The sequence below is a fragment of the Lontra canadensis genome, unplaced genomic scaffold (genome assembly GCF_010015895.1).
Source record: "Lontra canadensis isolate GAN:19392208 unplaced genomic scaffold, GSC_riverotter_1.0 scaffold324, whole genome shotgun sequence".
Taxonomy (NCBI): domain Eukaryota; kingdom Metazoa; phylum Chordata; class Mammalia; order Carnivora; family Mustelidae; genus Lontra; species Lontra canadensis.
The window spans coordinates 30788-43814 of record NW_022631318.1 but is presented as its reverse complement, the minus strand read 5'-3'; the positions used below and the strand labels follow the sequence as shown (position 1 = coordinate 43814).

At 39.2% G+C, this 13027-nt stretch overlaps 1 protein-coding gene across 2 annotated transcripts in view; it reads right to left on the bottom strand.

The window, feature by feature from the left end:
* Positions 1-13027, bottom strand: part of LOC116862781 (UPF0577 protein KIAA1324-like) — a 61017-nt gene that overhangs the window by 18171 nt on the left and 29819 nt on the right. For both annotated transcript variants that reach the window (XM_032850176.1, XM_032850177.1), the window contains 4 exons: positions 12769-12958; positions 11483-11579; positions 10737-10838; positions 794-920 (listed from right to left, as the gene is read on the bottom strand). In XM_032850176.1, coding sequence (XP_032706067.1) covers positions 794-920; positions 10737-10838; positions 11483-11579; positions 12769-12958 — 516 coding nt within the window. The remainder of the gene's footprint in view (positions 1-793; positions 921-10736; positions 10839-11482; positions 11580-12768; positions 12959-13027) is intronic.

Below are 13027 nucleotides of genomic sequence, written 5' to 3'. Positions count from 1 at the left end.
CTCTGATCCCTTCTTGCCACCAGCCTTCCAGCACGCTTCCCACTCCAGGAGACCTGAACGTCAGGCCTACTCCAACTTTATCCCAGTTTTCCAAAATCCCATCAGAATCTGATTCTCTGATGCCAATTCCCCACTATGGTTACCACCACTAGCAATGATTTATTATCATTTGTGTTTTTTTTCTTGTCGTTTCAATAGAATTCAGAGAGGTTCAAATAGGAAGACATCTTGAAGGAAGAAAAGTTTGTGTTTTTTCACACAGCACTCCTCAAAGCTTGTACAGTGACCTAAGCACTCTCAGACACTACTCCCAGAAGTGCAAAAGGATACCACCAAAGCATGTTAGTAATATGTATCAAGAACCTTAAAAATGTCCATCTCCTTAGATCCAATTAATCTTTTTCTCATAATAAAATCTAAGGAAATCATCACATTCCCAACAGAGATGTTCATTACAGTTGTTTACAAAAAGACTTCTCAAATTTTCTCTCAAATGTCCAACAGGGGATTTATTAAATCCCAAAATATATATAATAGAGTATCTGTCAGTAACTAAAAATCATGGTTTTGAAAAAAATTAATGACAAGAGAAATACATGCAGTGTAACACACTGATGGTGGTAACCTTATTGGTGGTAACAAAACTTGATTTTAAATGCATACCAATGAGACATTAATTTAACTATAAGCTTTAGCCACAGTTTTGAACCTGAGTTTCTGTGATTTAAGTGACACCAAACTCATCAATTTCTCTTCAATCACACAGCTCTGCTTAGATGGATTTGTCCCTTACCTGAACTCCTCTCTTACAGGCTCCCTCAATCTCATGGAAGTCATGCTCTGTGCACAGAGGGCAAGCTTCAGCACTCTCCCACAGAAAATAGAATGAGCATCCATCACAGGTGCCTGCTGGGCACTTGCTGAAATAAAAAAATGAAGTGACAGTTCTTACACATTCAATCAAGTCCAAGAAACATTTAAGTGCTCACTGCATACTGGAAAGCAATGTATGGGTGCTGAGAAAATCCACAAACAAGAAACTAAAAGGAAATGAAGCCACAACTTCATACCTACTAGGATGGCTAGAACAAAAAGACAGATGATCACAAGAGTTGCAAACATGTCAAGAAATTAGAAACTTCAAACATTGCTAATGGGAATGGAAAAGGTGTAGCTGTTTTGCAACAAGCTGGTAGTTCCTCAGATCATCAAAATGAGTTGCCACGTGATCCAGTAATTCCATTTCTAGATAAAAATCCAAGAGAAAGAAAAACATATGTCCACACACAAACTTGTACATGAATGTCCATATGAGCATTACTCATGAGAGCCAAAAGGTAGAGACAACTCCAAGGTCCACGAGCAGATGAACAGACAAACACTATGTGCTATAACATTCGGTGGAGTATTACTAGGTCATAAAAAGGAACGCAGAACTGATCCATGCCCCAAATTGGATGAACCTTGAAAATACACTAAGTAGAAGAAGCCAATCTTCTACTAATACATAAAACATAAATCTTCTACTAATATATAGATTCTTCTTCTAATATATAGAATATAGACTCTATATATTAAATGATGTTATTGGGCTACCTGGTGTCTCAGTCATTCAAGTGTGTTCCTTCAGCTCAGGTCATGATCTCAGGGTCCTGGGATCGAACTCCCTACTGAGCTGGGAACCTGCGTCTCCCTCTCCCTCTGCTTGCAATTCCCCCTACTTGTGCTCTCTTTTTCTCTGTCAAATAAATAACATCTTTAAAAAAAATAAATGATGTTATTTTTATGAAACTTCAGAATAAGATAATCTATAAAAACAGTAGGTTAGTGGTTGCTTGGGGCTTGAAAGAGAGCTAAGGTGATAGCTAAAGTGTATAAGGTTTCTTTTTAAGGTGAAGAAGAGCTCTCAAAAATGACTGTGCTGATGGTTGTACCTATCTATGAATATGCTAATAACCAGTGGCTTATCTGTTTTAAGTGAGCCAAGTGTATAGCATGAGAATCGTATCCCTATAAAGTTATTTTTTAAAGATGTAGAGGACAGATAGAGATAATGACAACAAAATAAAAAGAGCTCTGGGAAGACCTCTTGATGGAAGGGGTGCCTAGAACAAATATCGAATATTCAGTAAGATTTAGCCAGAAGAGAAAAGAAGAAAGCAAGGGGATGCCTGCTGAGGGATGAAGTGGTAGATGAATTGTAAGGGAAGTACAAGCTGGTCATTACCATAACAGCTTCAGGAGCAGGGCAGTGAGTGGGCGCTAGGCATACAGGCAGGAACCAGGTGGGAGAAGGGAGGTGTCATTTCTTTTTAAGGTGACGTACTTAGGGGGTGCCTGGTGGCTCAATGGGTTAAAGCCTCCGCCTTCAGCTCAGGTCATGATCTCAGGGTCCTGGGATTGAGCCCCGCATTGCATCGGGCTCTCTGCTCAGCGAGGAGCCTGCTTCCCTCTCTCTCTCTGCCTGCCTATCTGTCTACTTGTGATCTCTGTCTGTCAAATAAATAAACAAAATCTTAAAAAAAAAAAAAAAAGGTGACGTACTTAGGCAACGGGCTCCAAGAACAGAATAATGAACAGGATCGTGGTCTAGAGGGTGAGGGCAGCAGGGGGGTGGGGGTGATTGTTGAAAACAAAATTGCCTAAAGTATAAAAGCAAACAAAACAACTATCAGGTCCACACAAATCTCAGTGGTGCAAATGACTGTGCAAACCTGGGTTTCTTCAGTCTGACGAAGACGTCTTTCAAGAGGTAATGACCATCACCACTCAGTGACCACAGATGGGGCTTACACACAGGTGCAAGATGGCAGAGAACCAACCACCAGGTGGGGCCTGAATAGAGACCTTTTGAAACTGCTCTGTGGTACGTGGGTCTATTATGTCAACTTGCTTCTTTCATTTTAGGGACAGATAAACACAGCATGGCTCAAAAATTAAACTGCTATTACTGTGTACAGGATCCTTATTCATTGAAGCAAGAAGTTATGTGGAAAGGTTCTGGAGGGAATGGCTGTTTTGTTCATGACTTCGTTAAAGCTAGGGGAATCGTGTTCCGTTCATATGTGTAGTAGACTTCCCTTAAGCTGTGTACATACACAGCACTGCCCTGGAAACCTTCACACCTGGGCTGCTGCCACGTACAGGTGTCCTAACACATGTGGGGCAAAAAGACAGACACACAATAAAAGGGAGAACCCCAACACACCCCTTCTTAACTTTTAACTTCAGATGACTTTGTGATGATATGCAGTCTAAAACTGTAATTTTTGGTCTAGCAACAAAGTAAAATTTCATACGCTTAGTATATATTCTAAGGTCATCCTACAATATGAACACTGAAAGAAAAATCTGCCTGCCTAAAAATTGTCTACATTTTTATAGGATTATCCTTCTAAATGTCGAAATGCCTGTAGTATGCTATAAACGAAGTAATCATGCGTGGGATGTAAAGAAAAGCACAGCTCTGTGTAATGTACTCAGAAACAGAGGTCCAGTACTTTCAAGCTGAGAACAGCGATGAATGGGAGCTCTTAGGAAAAGTAGCTTAACTGTTACCTCCCTTGATTTCTGTTTGTAAAAGCCAGTAAAGTATTTTCAGACCAAGAAACAAAAAGGTCTTTTTTTTAAAAGGTAAGTACAATAGATGAAAATCATGCCACTTAAAAAAATTATCACTATTTCCCACCTTCCACATCAGGAAAACCAACTCAAAACTGCATTTTTGAAAAAAAAAATCGGGCAACCAATTAGAAAAGTTCTTCAAGGGGCACCTGGGTGGCTCAGTGGTTTAAAGCCTCTGCGTTCGGCTCAGGTCATGATCCCAGGGTTCTGGGCTCTCTGCTCAGTGGGGAGCCTGCTTGCCCCCACCCATCTCTGCCTGCCATTCTGCCTACTAGTGATCTCTGTCAAATAAATAAATAAAATCTTTAAAAAAAGAAAGAAAGAAAAGTTCTTCAAGAACACAATTATTTGTACAACAATGAATTGAAATTTTAAAGGTAATTAACTTTTTGATCATTTAGCATAAATTACCCAATATAATTTCCTGCTGAAGTCTCTCCTTCCCAAATTATTTTATCTTTCCAACACAGGCACATTTTCAAGGGCAGTGAGGGCTGTTTATCTTGGGAAAATAAAAGAGTAAGTCCAGTAAAGTTTGAGGAAAAAAAAAAAAAACAACCTCAATAAATAAAGAAAAGGGGGAAAATTAATTAAAGTTGCAAAAACCTCTGGCGAGAAAACTCAGGTTACAATTCTGGCTGGACTTGCAAGTGATTTGTGTTTTTTTCCACCAGTGACTTAGTCCCTCCCCCCGCACTGTTTCATATTTATAATTTAGCGGAAGCGAAATGTCTGTTTCACTGCCTTCATAGGGTGGTTATAAAGGACAAAATAAGAGAACAATTTGGGAAAGTTTCAAGTACTGCAAAATATAAAAGACTATTAACAATGCACATCACTTTCTCAATAACTGGTAGAACTACAGAAACCAGGGGGAAAATATCAAGACATTGATGTAACTTACAGAGCTGCCAGTAAGTGTCAAAATACTACAATGATTCACTGCCTTTCCCTGGGAGAATTTACTTCTTAAAATCTGCTCTTAGGTTAAAAGTAGTTTAGTTTAGAATCAATTCTTTAATTCTTTCAACCCAACGAATCAGTTAAAATGTGGAACATCCAAATTTGATTCTTTGTTATAAACCCAAGTTTCACAGTTTGAATCAGGCCTTCCCTATGAAGTGACAAGGGTGTAGGAAGCAGTACTCGTTTCAATAGTGCTTACATGGAAAATGAAAATAGAAAAAAAAAATGCAAGAGAAAAAAAACACAAAAAGATTTTCTTCTACTAAGAATAAAAAAGCGTGTAGTAAGATAGACAAATGCTTTATCGCCAAATATGTGAAACTCTTTCCCTTTGATGACCTGGGTCACCATCATCTCCATCCTCCCCACACTGGCTTTTCAAAGGTGTCACTAACTGAGCTTCTCTTTTTAAATTTTTGGTCTACTACAAGATCACCATAGAAACCAGCAAGTAAGTGTTTGAAGAGCAGTATGTGAATCACTGACAGTTGGAGCACAGAAGACTAGAATTCCACAGGATGACCCCTGTAGGGTCACACCCCTGTCACCATAGGCCATGAATTCTAGGTACAGAAACCACCATCGACAAGGAAAACCAGGTGCACCATAATATGGTTTTACTCTTAAATAAGGAAGACTTTCCAGTTTCCTTATTTTGTTTCTGGGCTTGCCTTTCCCATCAGGATAGCACTGGTAACGTGCAAATTCCGATCAATCTTTTTTAAAGTAAGTTCTTTTTAAGTTAAGTAAGTTCTATCTTGGATTCTAAAATGGGATACATATTCTGGGGGGGAAGCGGACAGAACTACGAGTTATTAGTGTCTTCCTTTATATGAATCATCTTATCTAAGACAGGATCTCCTTGGTTCATACTAAAAATTCATGGACAATAATCTTATTTTCTTATGAACTACTACAACCCTATACCTAATCAATTGTTAATTGTTGGGATAGTTGATAAAACAATGTAATCTTGTTTTTGCCTAAACCTTATTCAAATAAGGTACATTGTCAGTAGGGTTCTGACCCTTCTGGAGTCGGTCTCAAGAGACTCGGGGGAAAGTCCATAGTTTCAAGTGCCTCAAACTTTCTCATTTGGTGTCAGAGCACGGTTGTTAACTCAGCTTCTTTCGTGCAAGGCTTTTCTGGGTTTCCTGGGGTTTCCCAATCTTGGAGTTCAGAGACTGGCATCCTCTGGCATGGGTGATCCTCTCTAACCAGCTGCTGGTAACCCCTTGGCTTTGGCTTCTGAGAAGTTCAGCCTTTCTCAGGTGAGAATGCCAGTGGACAGAGAGCCTTCCTGTGTGGGATCCATAAAATGGCTTTGGATCTTGCTACAGTTTTGCCCTGAGGCTGAAGAGTATCAACCACTTATGACTGAGTTTGAACATAAGATTTCTGATCCATACCTCTTTGATCCAGGGATCTAAAATTCTACCAGTGTCCTGCAAAAACCTCCCTTTTTGCAGATTCTCTCCTAGGTTAATTACCAAAAGCCAGAACCCGATCAAGACCTATACAAACTACATTAGCTAACACTCCCCAGACCCTCTTATCTACAGGTCTGCAAAACCTGTCAGAGTTTTATCATCCTTATTTCAAAATGGATCCTTAAACTTTTTGACTGTTTTATAATCTTTTTATGTCATGTCCTATGATTACTCATTAGTGCTTGAACTGTATAACTTTAACAATTCTGTATTCAATTTTTCCATTTCTTGATCATAATGGGTTTTTACTTATGCTCATAGAGCTTTTATATGCCTCCTCACTTTTCCTTGTTCTAAGAACATACTTGGCTTTTATGTTTTAAATTCCACTGCCTTTTAAACTTAACTTGTACCAATTTAGATATCTATTATCTGTCCATAAGTGGTTCAGAGGAAAAAAGAAAACAAAGAACCCACTTAACCAATCATTATCCTTTGCCTCTTACCCCCTTAAAATGGATAGACTTTTGGCTGCAAGAGACCTCTCCCAAACACCAAAGAAAACACAAGTGTCCTGCAGGTCCGGTAACTTTGACAGAGCAAATTCTAAATCAGAGCCTGTGGAATAAAGCTCTGGCATGTTCCGCCTGTGAATGCTATCACGACAGACCTCCGAAGCATCCGTTTTGTGAGATACAACATTCTCAGAAGCTAAACTCTTTTTTTTTTTTCTTTCCTTTTAATGATCAGTAGCCCCTCTCCATTTGGCCCGGAACCACTCACTAGCTGGACTCTCTGAGCCCAAGGCTACCCTTATGATAAAGATGAATTTGGATTCTGAAGGAGGTTTTGGCAAAAACAATTTTAGACTGATTCATAAACTCTCCAAGCAGTTAAATATAGTTACATAAATCGAGACAGAGAGAAAGAGAGGATGATGATTTTCCTCTAAATCATATCATTACTAAAGACCACCTCGTTGGAGGAAGAATGACTCATGTTAAACAAAGCACCAATAACTTGCAGACCAATTGAGTTATCCCCGGATAAATGTGATATTTGCCTCTGGGCTTAGTGCGCTTCTTTGTAAATCTCTACCTATGAGAAACTGGAGGGACAAAATGGCAAGATGAACACATGACGGGAAGAAAAGAATTATCGACACAGCCAGGACATCCTTCTGTCTTGACTGTGCCACCACAGCTGTATACCCAGGGTCCTCAGTGTTCCCTACTGCGTCAAGCAAATGCGTCTGATGCAGGTCTCTCATCAGAGTGAAGATGACTCCTTTTGCCCACTTTCTAATAATGCTTTTTTAACCTTTCCATTCACAGAAATTTCTTATGCATTTGAAAGAACACTTAGGACACAATGTTTATTTAGTTCTAAATTTTTCCTATTGAAAGGTGAATCTTCGATTTTCCTAACAACCTAGGATCATGACTGGAGGTTTGAAAAGTTTCTTAGGCAGAGGCTGGAGGGCGACCTATTTAGGGCTATCAGCACTCTAATATGTTAGAAATTTGTTCGCTGGCCAAGATGCAAACTCCACCAGGAAATCCCCAAAAGTCCACTCACTCTGGCTCTCAGATTTCTTCCACCACAGATACCATGCTGTTAAGTTTTTATCTAAAATGTCTCACACACCCCCCCAGACATTTTGTGAAATTAGAAACCAACTGCATTTGCCAGACCAAACACAGACAGGATGCAGTTTTCCAACTGCAGGTTAGTAGGCGGCCCTGATAATTTGCTATTCCCTCTAAATTTCCTACGAGATACAGAGAACACACATTGTCCCTTTCCTCCTGCCTGCCCACGCTCTGTTAAGACCTTCTCATTTTCCCAAGACTAAGGGTCTTATGGCATTTTCTTAGGTCACAAGCTTCAGAGCCCCAACCAACATCACTACTACTCCAGTCTCCTTTGCCTGCTTTGCCAAGATTGTTGGCCAAGACAGGAGAATTCCCGGGGGTGGCATCCCTTCCAAACTGCCAAAGTCTGCCTTCTGAGACTTTTTGGTCACAGCATGTGAGACTTTTTTCAAGCCAAGTGCCCGGTTAGCACCTTCCTCCCTCTTCTGGAGATCTTAAAGCTCCCCACCCCCAGCTCTCCCAAATTGCAAAGTAAATCCTCTTCAAAAGTAGCCGGAGAAACCTGGCTCTGTTAACATTTCCTCACTGTTAGTAGGAAATCTTTATTCAGCCCCAAAGCTAAAAAAACTCTCTTTCAGAACAAGCTGCTGTTTTTCATATGCTGATGCCAGGGCTCCCCCTTGTGCCTTCACAGGGAACTGATTCAAGTAAGAACAGAAGGTTAGCTCATTAGGCTGTGGGGTTCCGGCTGTTCCCTAGAGCAGTGGTCCTCAAACCTCAATGTGCATCATAATTACATATAAAGTTTTACCAAATATGGGTGAAGGACTACCCTATAGACCAAGACATTTTAAATGAGCTTTTCAGAAAACTAAAACGCAGAGCAAAGTTTGAGGATTTATCTCAGAAAAAAGCAAGCCTAATCACCAAAGTACCAAAATGTGGATTAAGATCAGTAGTTCCAAAATTTTTATCTGCACAGAATTGCCTTGTTTTTTAAATAATATTTTAAAGTAATCTCTACCCCCAACGTGGGGCTTGAACCCACAACCCTGAGATCAGGAGTCATATGCTCTACCAACTGAACCAGCCAGGCACCTAAGAATTGCCTTGTATTTTAAAAAATATTCCTATGCTCAACACTCAAGAGATTGTTTTGGTTTCAGGAAAGATCTAGAAATTGATTTTTAAAATAGACACCCCAAGGTATTCTGCCACAGAGTATCTTGAGAAACCCTGGCAAAGACAACTAAATTCTGTGAAGAGAAAAAACTGCTAGAGGTCAAAGGAAAAACTTAACTTTTCCTCTTCTCACAAGGCAAAAAAACCCCAAGTTTCTAAATAGTATCATTTAACAACATGAGACTTTTTTTATTATTATTATTACCTTAAAACATCAGAACCCACGTTGGGAGAGTGAGATACTTTCTTAAAGGACAGACCTGGGGGCATCTGGGTGGCTCAGTGGGTTAAGCCTCTGCCTTCAACTCAGGTCATCGTCTCAGGGTCCTGGGATCAAGCCCTGAATTGGGGTCTCTGCTCACCAGGGAGCCTGCTTCCTCCTCTCTCTCTGCCCGCCTCTCTGCCTACTTATGATCTCTCTCTCTCTCTGTCAAATAAATTTTTAAACAAAAAAAATAAAGGACAGACCTGACCTTCAGTCATATTATCTGCTTGGAAGCCATCAGAGAGACTTCCTGAGGCCAGATTCGGGGTGGCTAGTTGCTAAGTCCAAAAACAGGACCTTAGAGGTACTACCATAAACAAAAGCAGCGTCTGAACTCAAAGCTCTATGGTGGGATATTGCCGAATAATTAAAGCCACTCTAACCACACCTTCTCCTAAACAAAGTGTGGTTTGCTGCCCTGACTCCAGCCTGGATGCTGTCTCAAGGACCCTCTGCCACGTGAGGCTCTTGGACATCAGACTCCCCCTGTCTCTTTCACTTGACACCTATTACCTTTCATTGTGTTCTCCTTTCATCATATACTTCTCTCACCTTGAAAAGGTGAAAAGAAAAATTAATTTCCAGATCCATCAGACAGAGAAACACAGCTGGTGCGAGATGAATACTAGTGTACCTTTATGTCCCAAAGTAAACCCACAATATTGTTAGCACTGCTAATCTTTTTAAGATATCAAGCATTTGCCATAACACTTAAGACCACTGATTTCCAATACTGCGGTGACATGAGCAGAAGAGCTTCAAATCTCTCATGGGTTATGGTGAAACTATCAAAAACAAAATTAAGTCAACCATTTTCTTTTTTAAAATATACATTTTCACTAGCTTGATGGAGAAAAACCTGCAAGTCAAACTGTGCTCCAAAGGTACCTTAATCCCACACAGAGATTAGAAATAATCTATATACGGAACAATAAATAAGTGCAAAGAATGAAAATCAGCAGCCATCTAAATGGCACTCATGCCATGAAAACAGTTAGGTAAGCTGAGAGTTCTGAGTCTATGAAATTGCTCGTTCTCTTCTAGAGCTCCCATCCAGGTAAACTGTATTAGTCAGACTGAGACTGTGGAGAGCTGTTCTCTCAGTGCCAGTAAATTAAATGAATTGTATTGTGTATTCTACAAATGAGACTCTACCTCGGTCATTCTGCCGCCATTCATCAGAAAACGAAGGAGCTGGAAATGGAGCATACAAATTATCTACTGTGCCCCCCACCCCTTACGGAGAAAGAAGCTATGATTGGGAGGGTAGATTACTTCCGTCTAGACCACCCAGGTAGTTCACTGATGAAGTACTATCAGACAGGTTATGTATAAAGCAGCTCTTAGGGAAATTAGGACTAACCACTATGAATTAATACGAGGATACAAACACAATAATTATATAATTAGTTAAATAATTTTCAAGACAAACAGACACTTAGGCAAACAGGAGGAGAATACGGCCTTGAGGAGACGGGGAAGTACTGAAATTGGTGAAGACCTATTCCTCTTAAGAGATGCTCAGCATATCCCCACAACAAAAACCTACATATTCTTCCATTCTTCCTGCTTTGCATTCCTAGAGGATATGTCTTAAAATAGTAGGATTCTGGAGAGTTTTGCTGCCTCACAATAAATACAAATGTGAAATTGACCACATAGAAGTAAGAATACCTGGGGACTGAAATCACTCCTGCTCCTGGTTTAGTAGGATTGCACCTCATTTTCACAGCAGTTGACCGGCCATTGACACAAGATGTCGTAGTCGTAGAAGACCTATTGCAGGGCAAACGGCATTTTACAGAATAGACACAACACAGATCACCAAGACATAAATAACCTGTGTGTAACTGCTCCCACACTCTGTGCAACAATGAATAAGAAAAATGTGTCCAAGTTCACTAATTAAAAATTTTAATACAAACTGAGCTCATTTGCTTTCACTGCCTAGGAAAAATTGACTATTTCCTCAGGTAAAGTAATAAGCTATCATCAAGGTGTTTAGGCAAGTCACCATAATTATAATCAAAGTCATAATCACAAAAATTTTTCAAAGGGAAGAGAGGTTGTGTCTACTTTGGCTAATATTGAAATGTCTGAATTACAAATACTGCCTGGACAAGGAAGTAGAGTCTCTTTATCGCCCAATTTATAAGAAAAAATATATCTACATATAAAGTATATGTACAAGAAATAGATATAAAGTAGAAATATAGAAAAAATATAATCAGAAAAAAGATATATATTATACATATCAGAACTTATATAACATTTTCAAAATAGTTCATGTTTCCTGCTTTACACTAAGACTTCTATTTAAGAACTAATCATTGAGTATCTATTAAGTATAATAAGCTACTATTCTAGGTACCAAGATACTCTTGATTAAAATAGTCAAGGGAAGCAGCATCTTCACTTACTTATAAAAGAAATGCACATCTGGTATTTGGCTAGAGGGAACTGGGAACATTTCTTCTTTTATATTAATATTTTGCAATGTCGTTTCAACGGTCACTCCTAGATGACAATAAAAAAGAAGCTGTTAAGCAATATGGAAGAATGAGATTTATTTAGTCTCTGTGTATCTGAATAGAAACCAGCTTTACTTGGATACTGTCATTTGACCAGAAATATTGTATTAAATCTATGCATTCACAGTAAGATAAAGTACCATTCCAAACTCTAAGAAAAAAAAGAAAAGAATCTACTCTATAGCTCTGTAATTTTGCTCAAGTCACTTCACATCCCTGGGCCTTATGTCCTAAATCTGTAAAATGCATGAAATAATTGAGATGATCTCTAAAGCCCCTTCCAGCTCTAACACTTCAACATCCTAACATTATTAAAATTCTCAGCTTCTAATGAGTTGTATTGTAAGAGCTGGGCTGTTTTGTTAATACAGCTTTTCACTCAGTATAGACACACCTGAGAAAACAAAAAATTTTTGTACCCAATAACTTCCAGAAAGCAACTCCAAATTTTGTTTAATCTAAAAGTCAGGCACTTCTCCCATCCCTTGGAGACAAAATGACCACAGAGCCAAAATGCAAGCAGTAACAGCAACCTCTCCAGCTGACTCGGTAACTGACCACGGTGCTGAAAATTAAAGCTAAATTCCTCTGGAGTTGATAGCAATGGTTCTCAACTCTGCTGTACATTAGAATCACAAGAAGCTTGTTAAATTGTTATACTGTTATATCACCATCCCAGAGGTTCTAATGAACTCGATCCATAAAAATCACTAAGTGGTCATTCTTAAAACTTTCTTATGCCTTCTAGTCTACAAAGACAGGAAAGACAGACGGGGAATAAAGCTCCCCACATTCACCTTTACTAAGTGTCACCAACTTACTTATGAAAACTGGTGGTGGATATTATGATTTAGGTTTATAAAATATTTGTTTGCTGTGCTTTTGTTTATAGTTTTGGTTTCTAATCTTATTCTGCTTCTTAAGCTCCTGGAGAATTTGATGAAAAGCATAGACTCTCAAAAAAAATTATGCATAAATTCAGGAGATGCTTGCACTCACTTAGATTGACCAATAGATCTCAACTTCAGGGGCTTTGCAACCATGTTACAAAGTGATGATTTAGAATTACCTGAGGCCGTCATCATCTATGGCAAATACCAACACAATGACAAATTACCAGTACTGTAATTTTAGAATAACTGCATGCATACATACAGGAACCAAATGAAGCTTACCTAGAAATGTATCTGCCAGAATGATGGACTGTGATGATAAGGCTGCTCGGAAACCCTTACTTTCAGAAGGAATAATAGTTGACTGGCATACATAGGCTCCTACCAAATTCGTATAATCATCGGACCCCGCCACTATTTCCTTTACTGTGAAGTCTGTTATATTGTTGGTACAGAGAGCCATCTTCTTCCCCTAGGAAAATAAAGTCATAAAGAGAAACCTCTTTGTGTATGTGTATGTGTGTGGAAGAGTCAGTCCTTA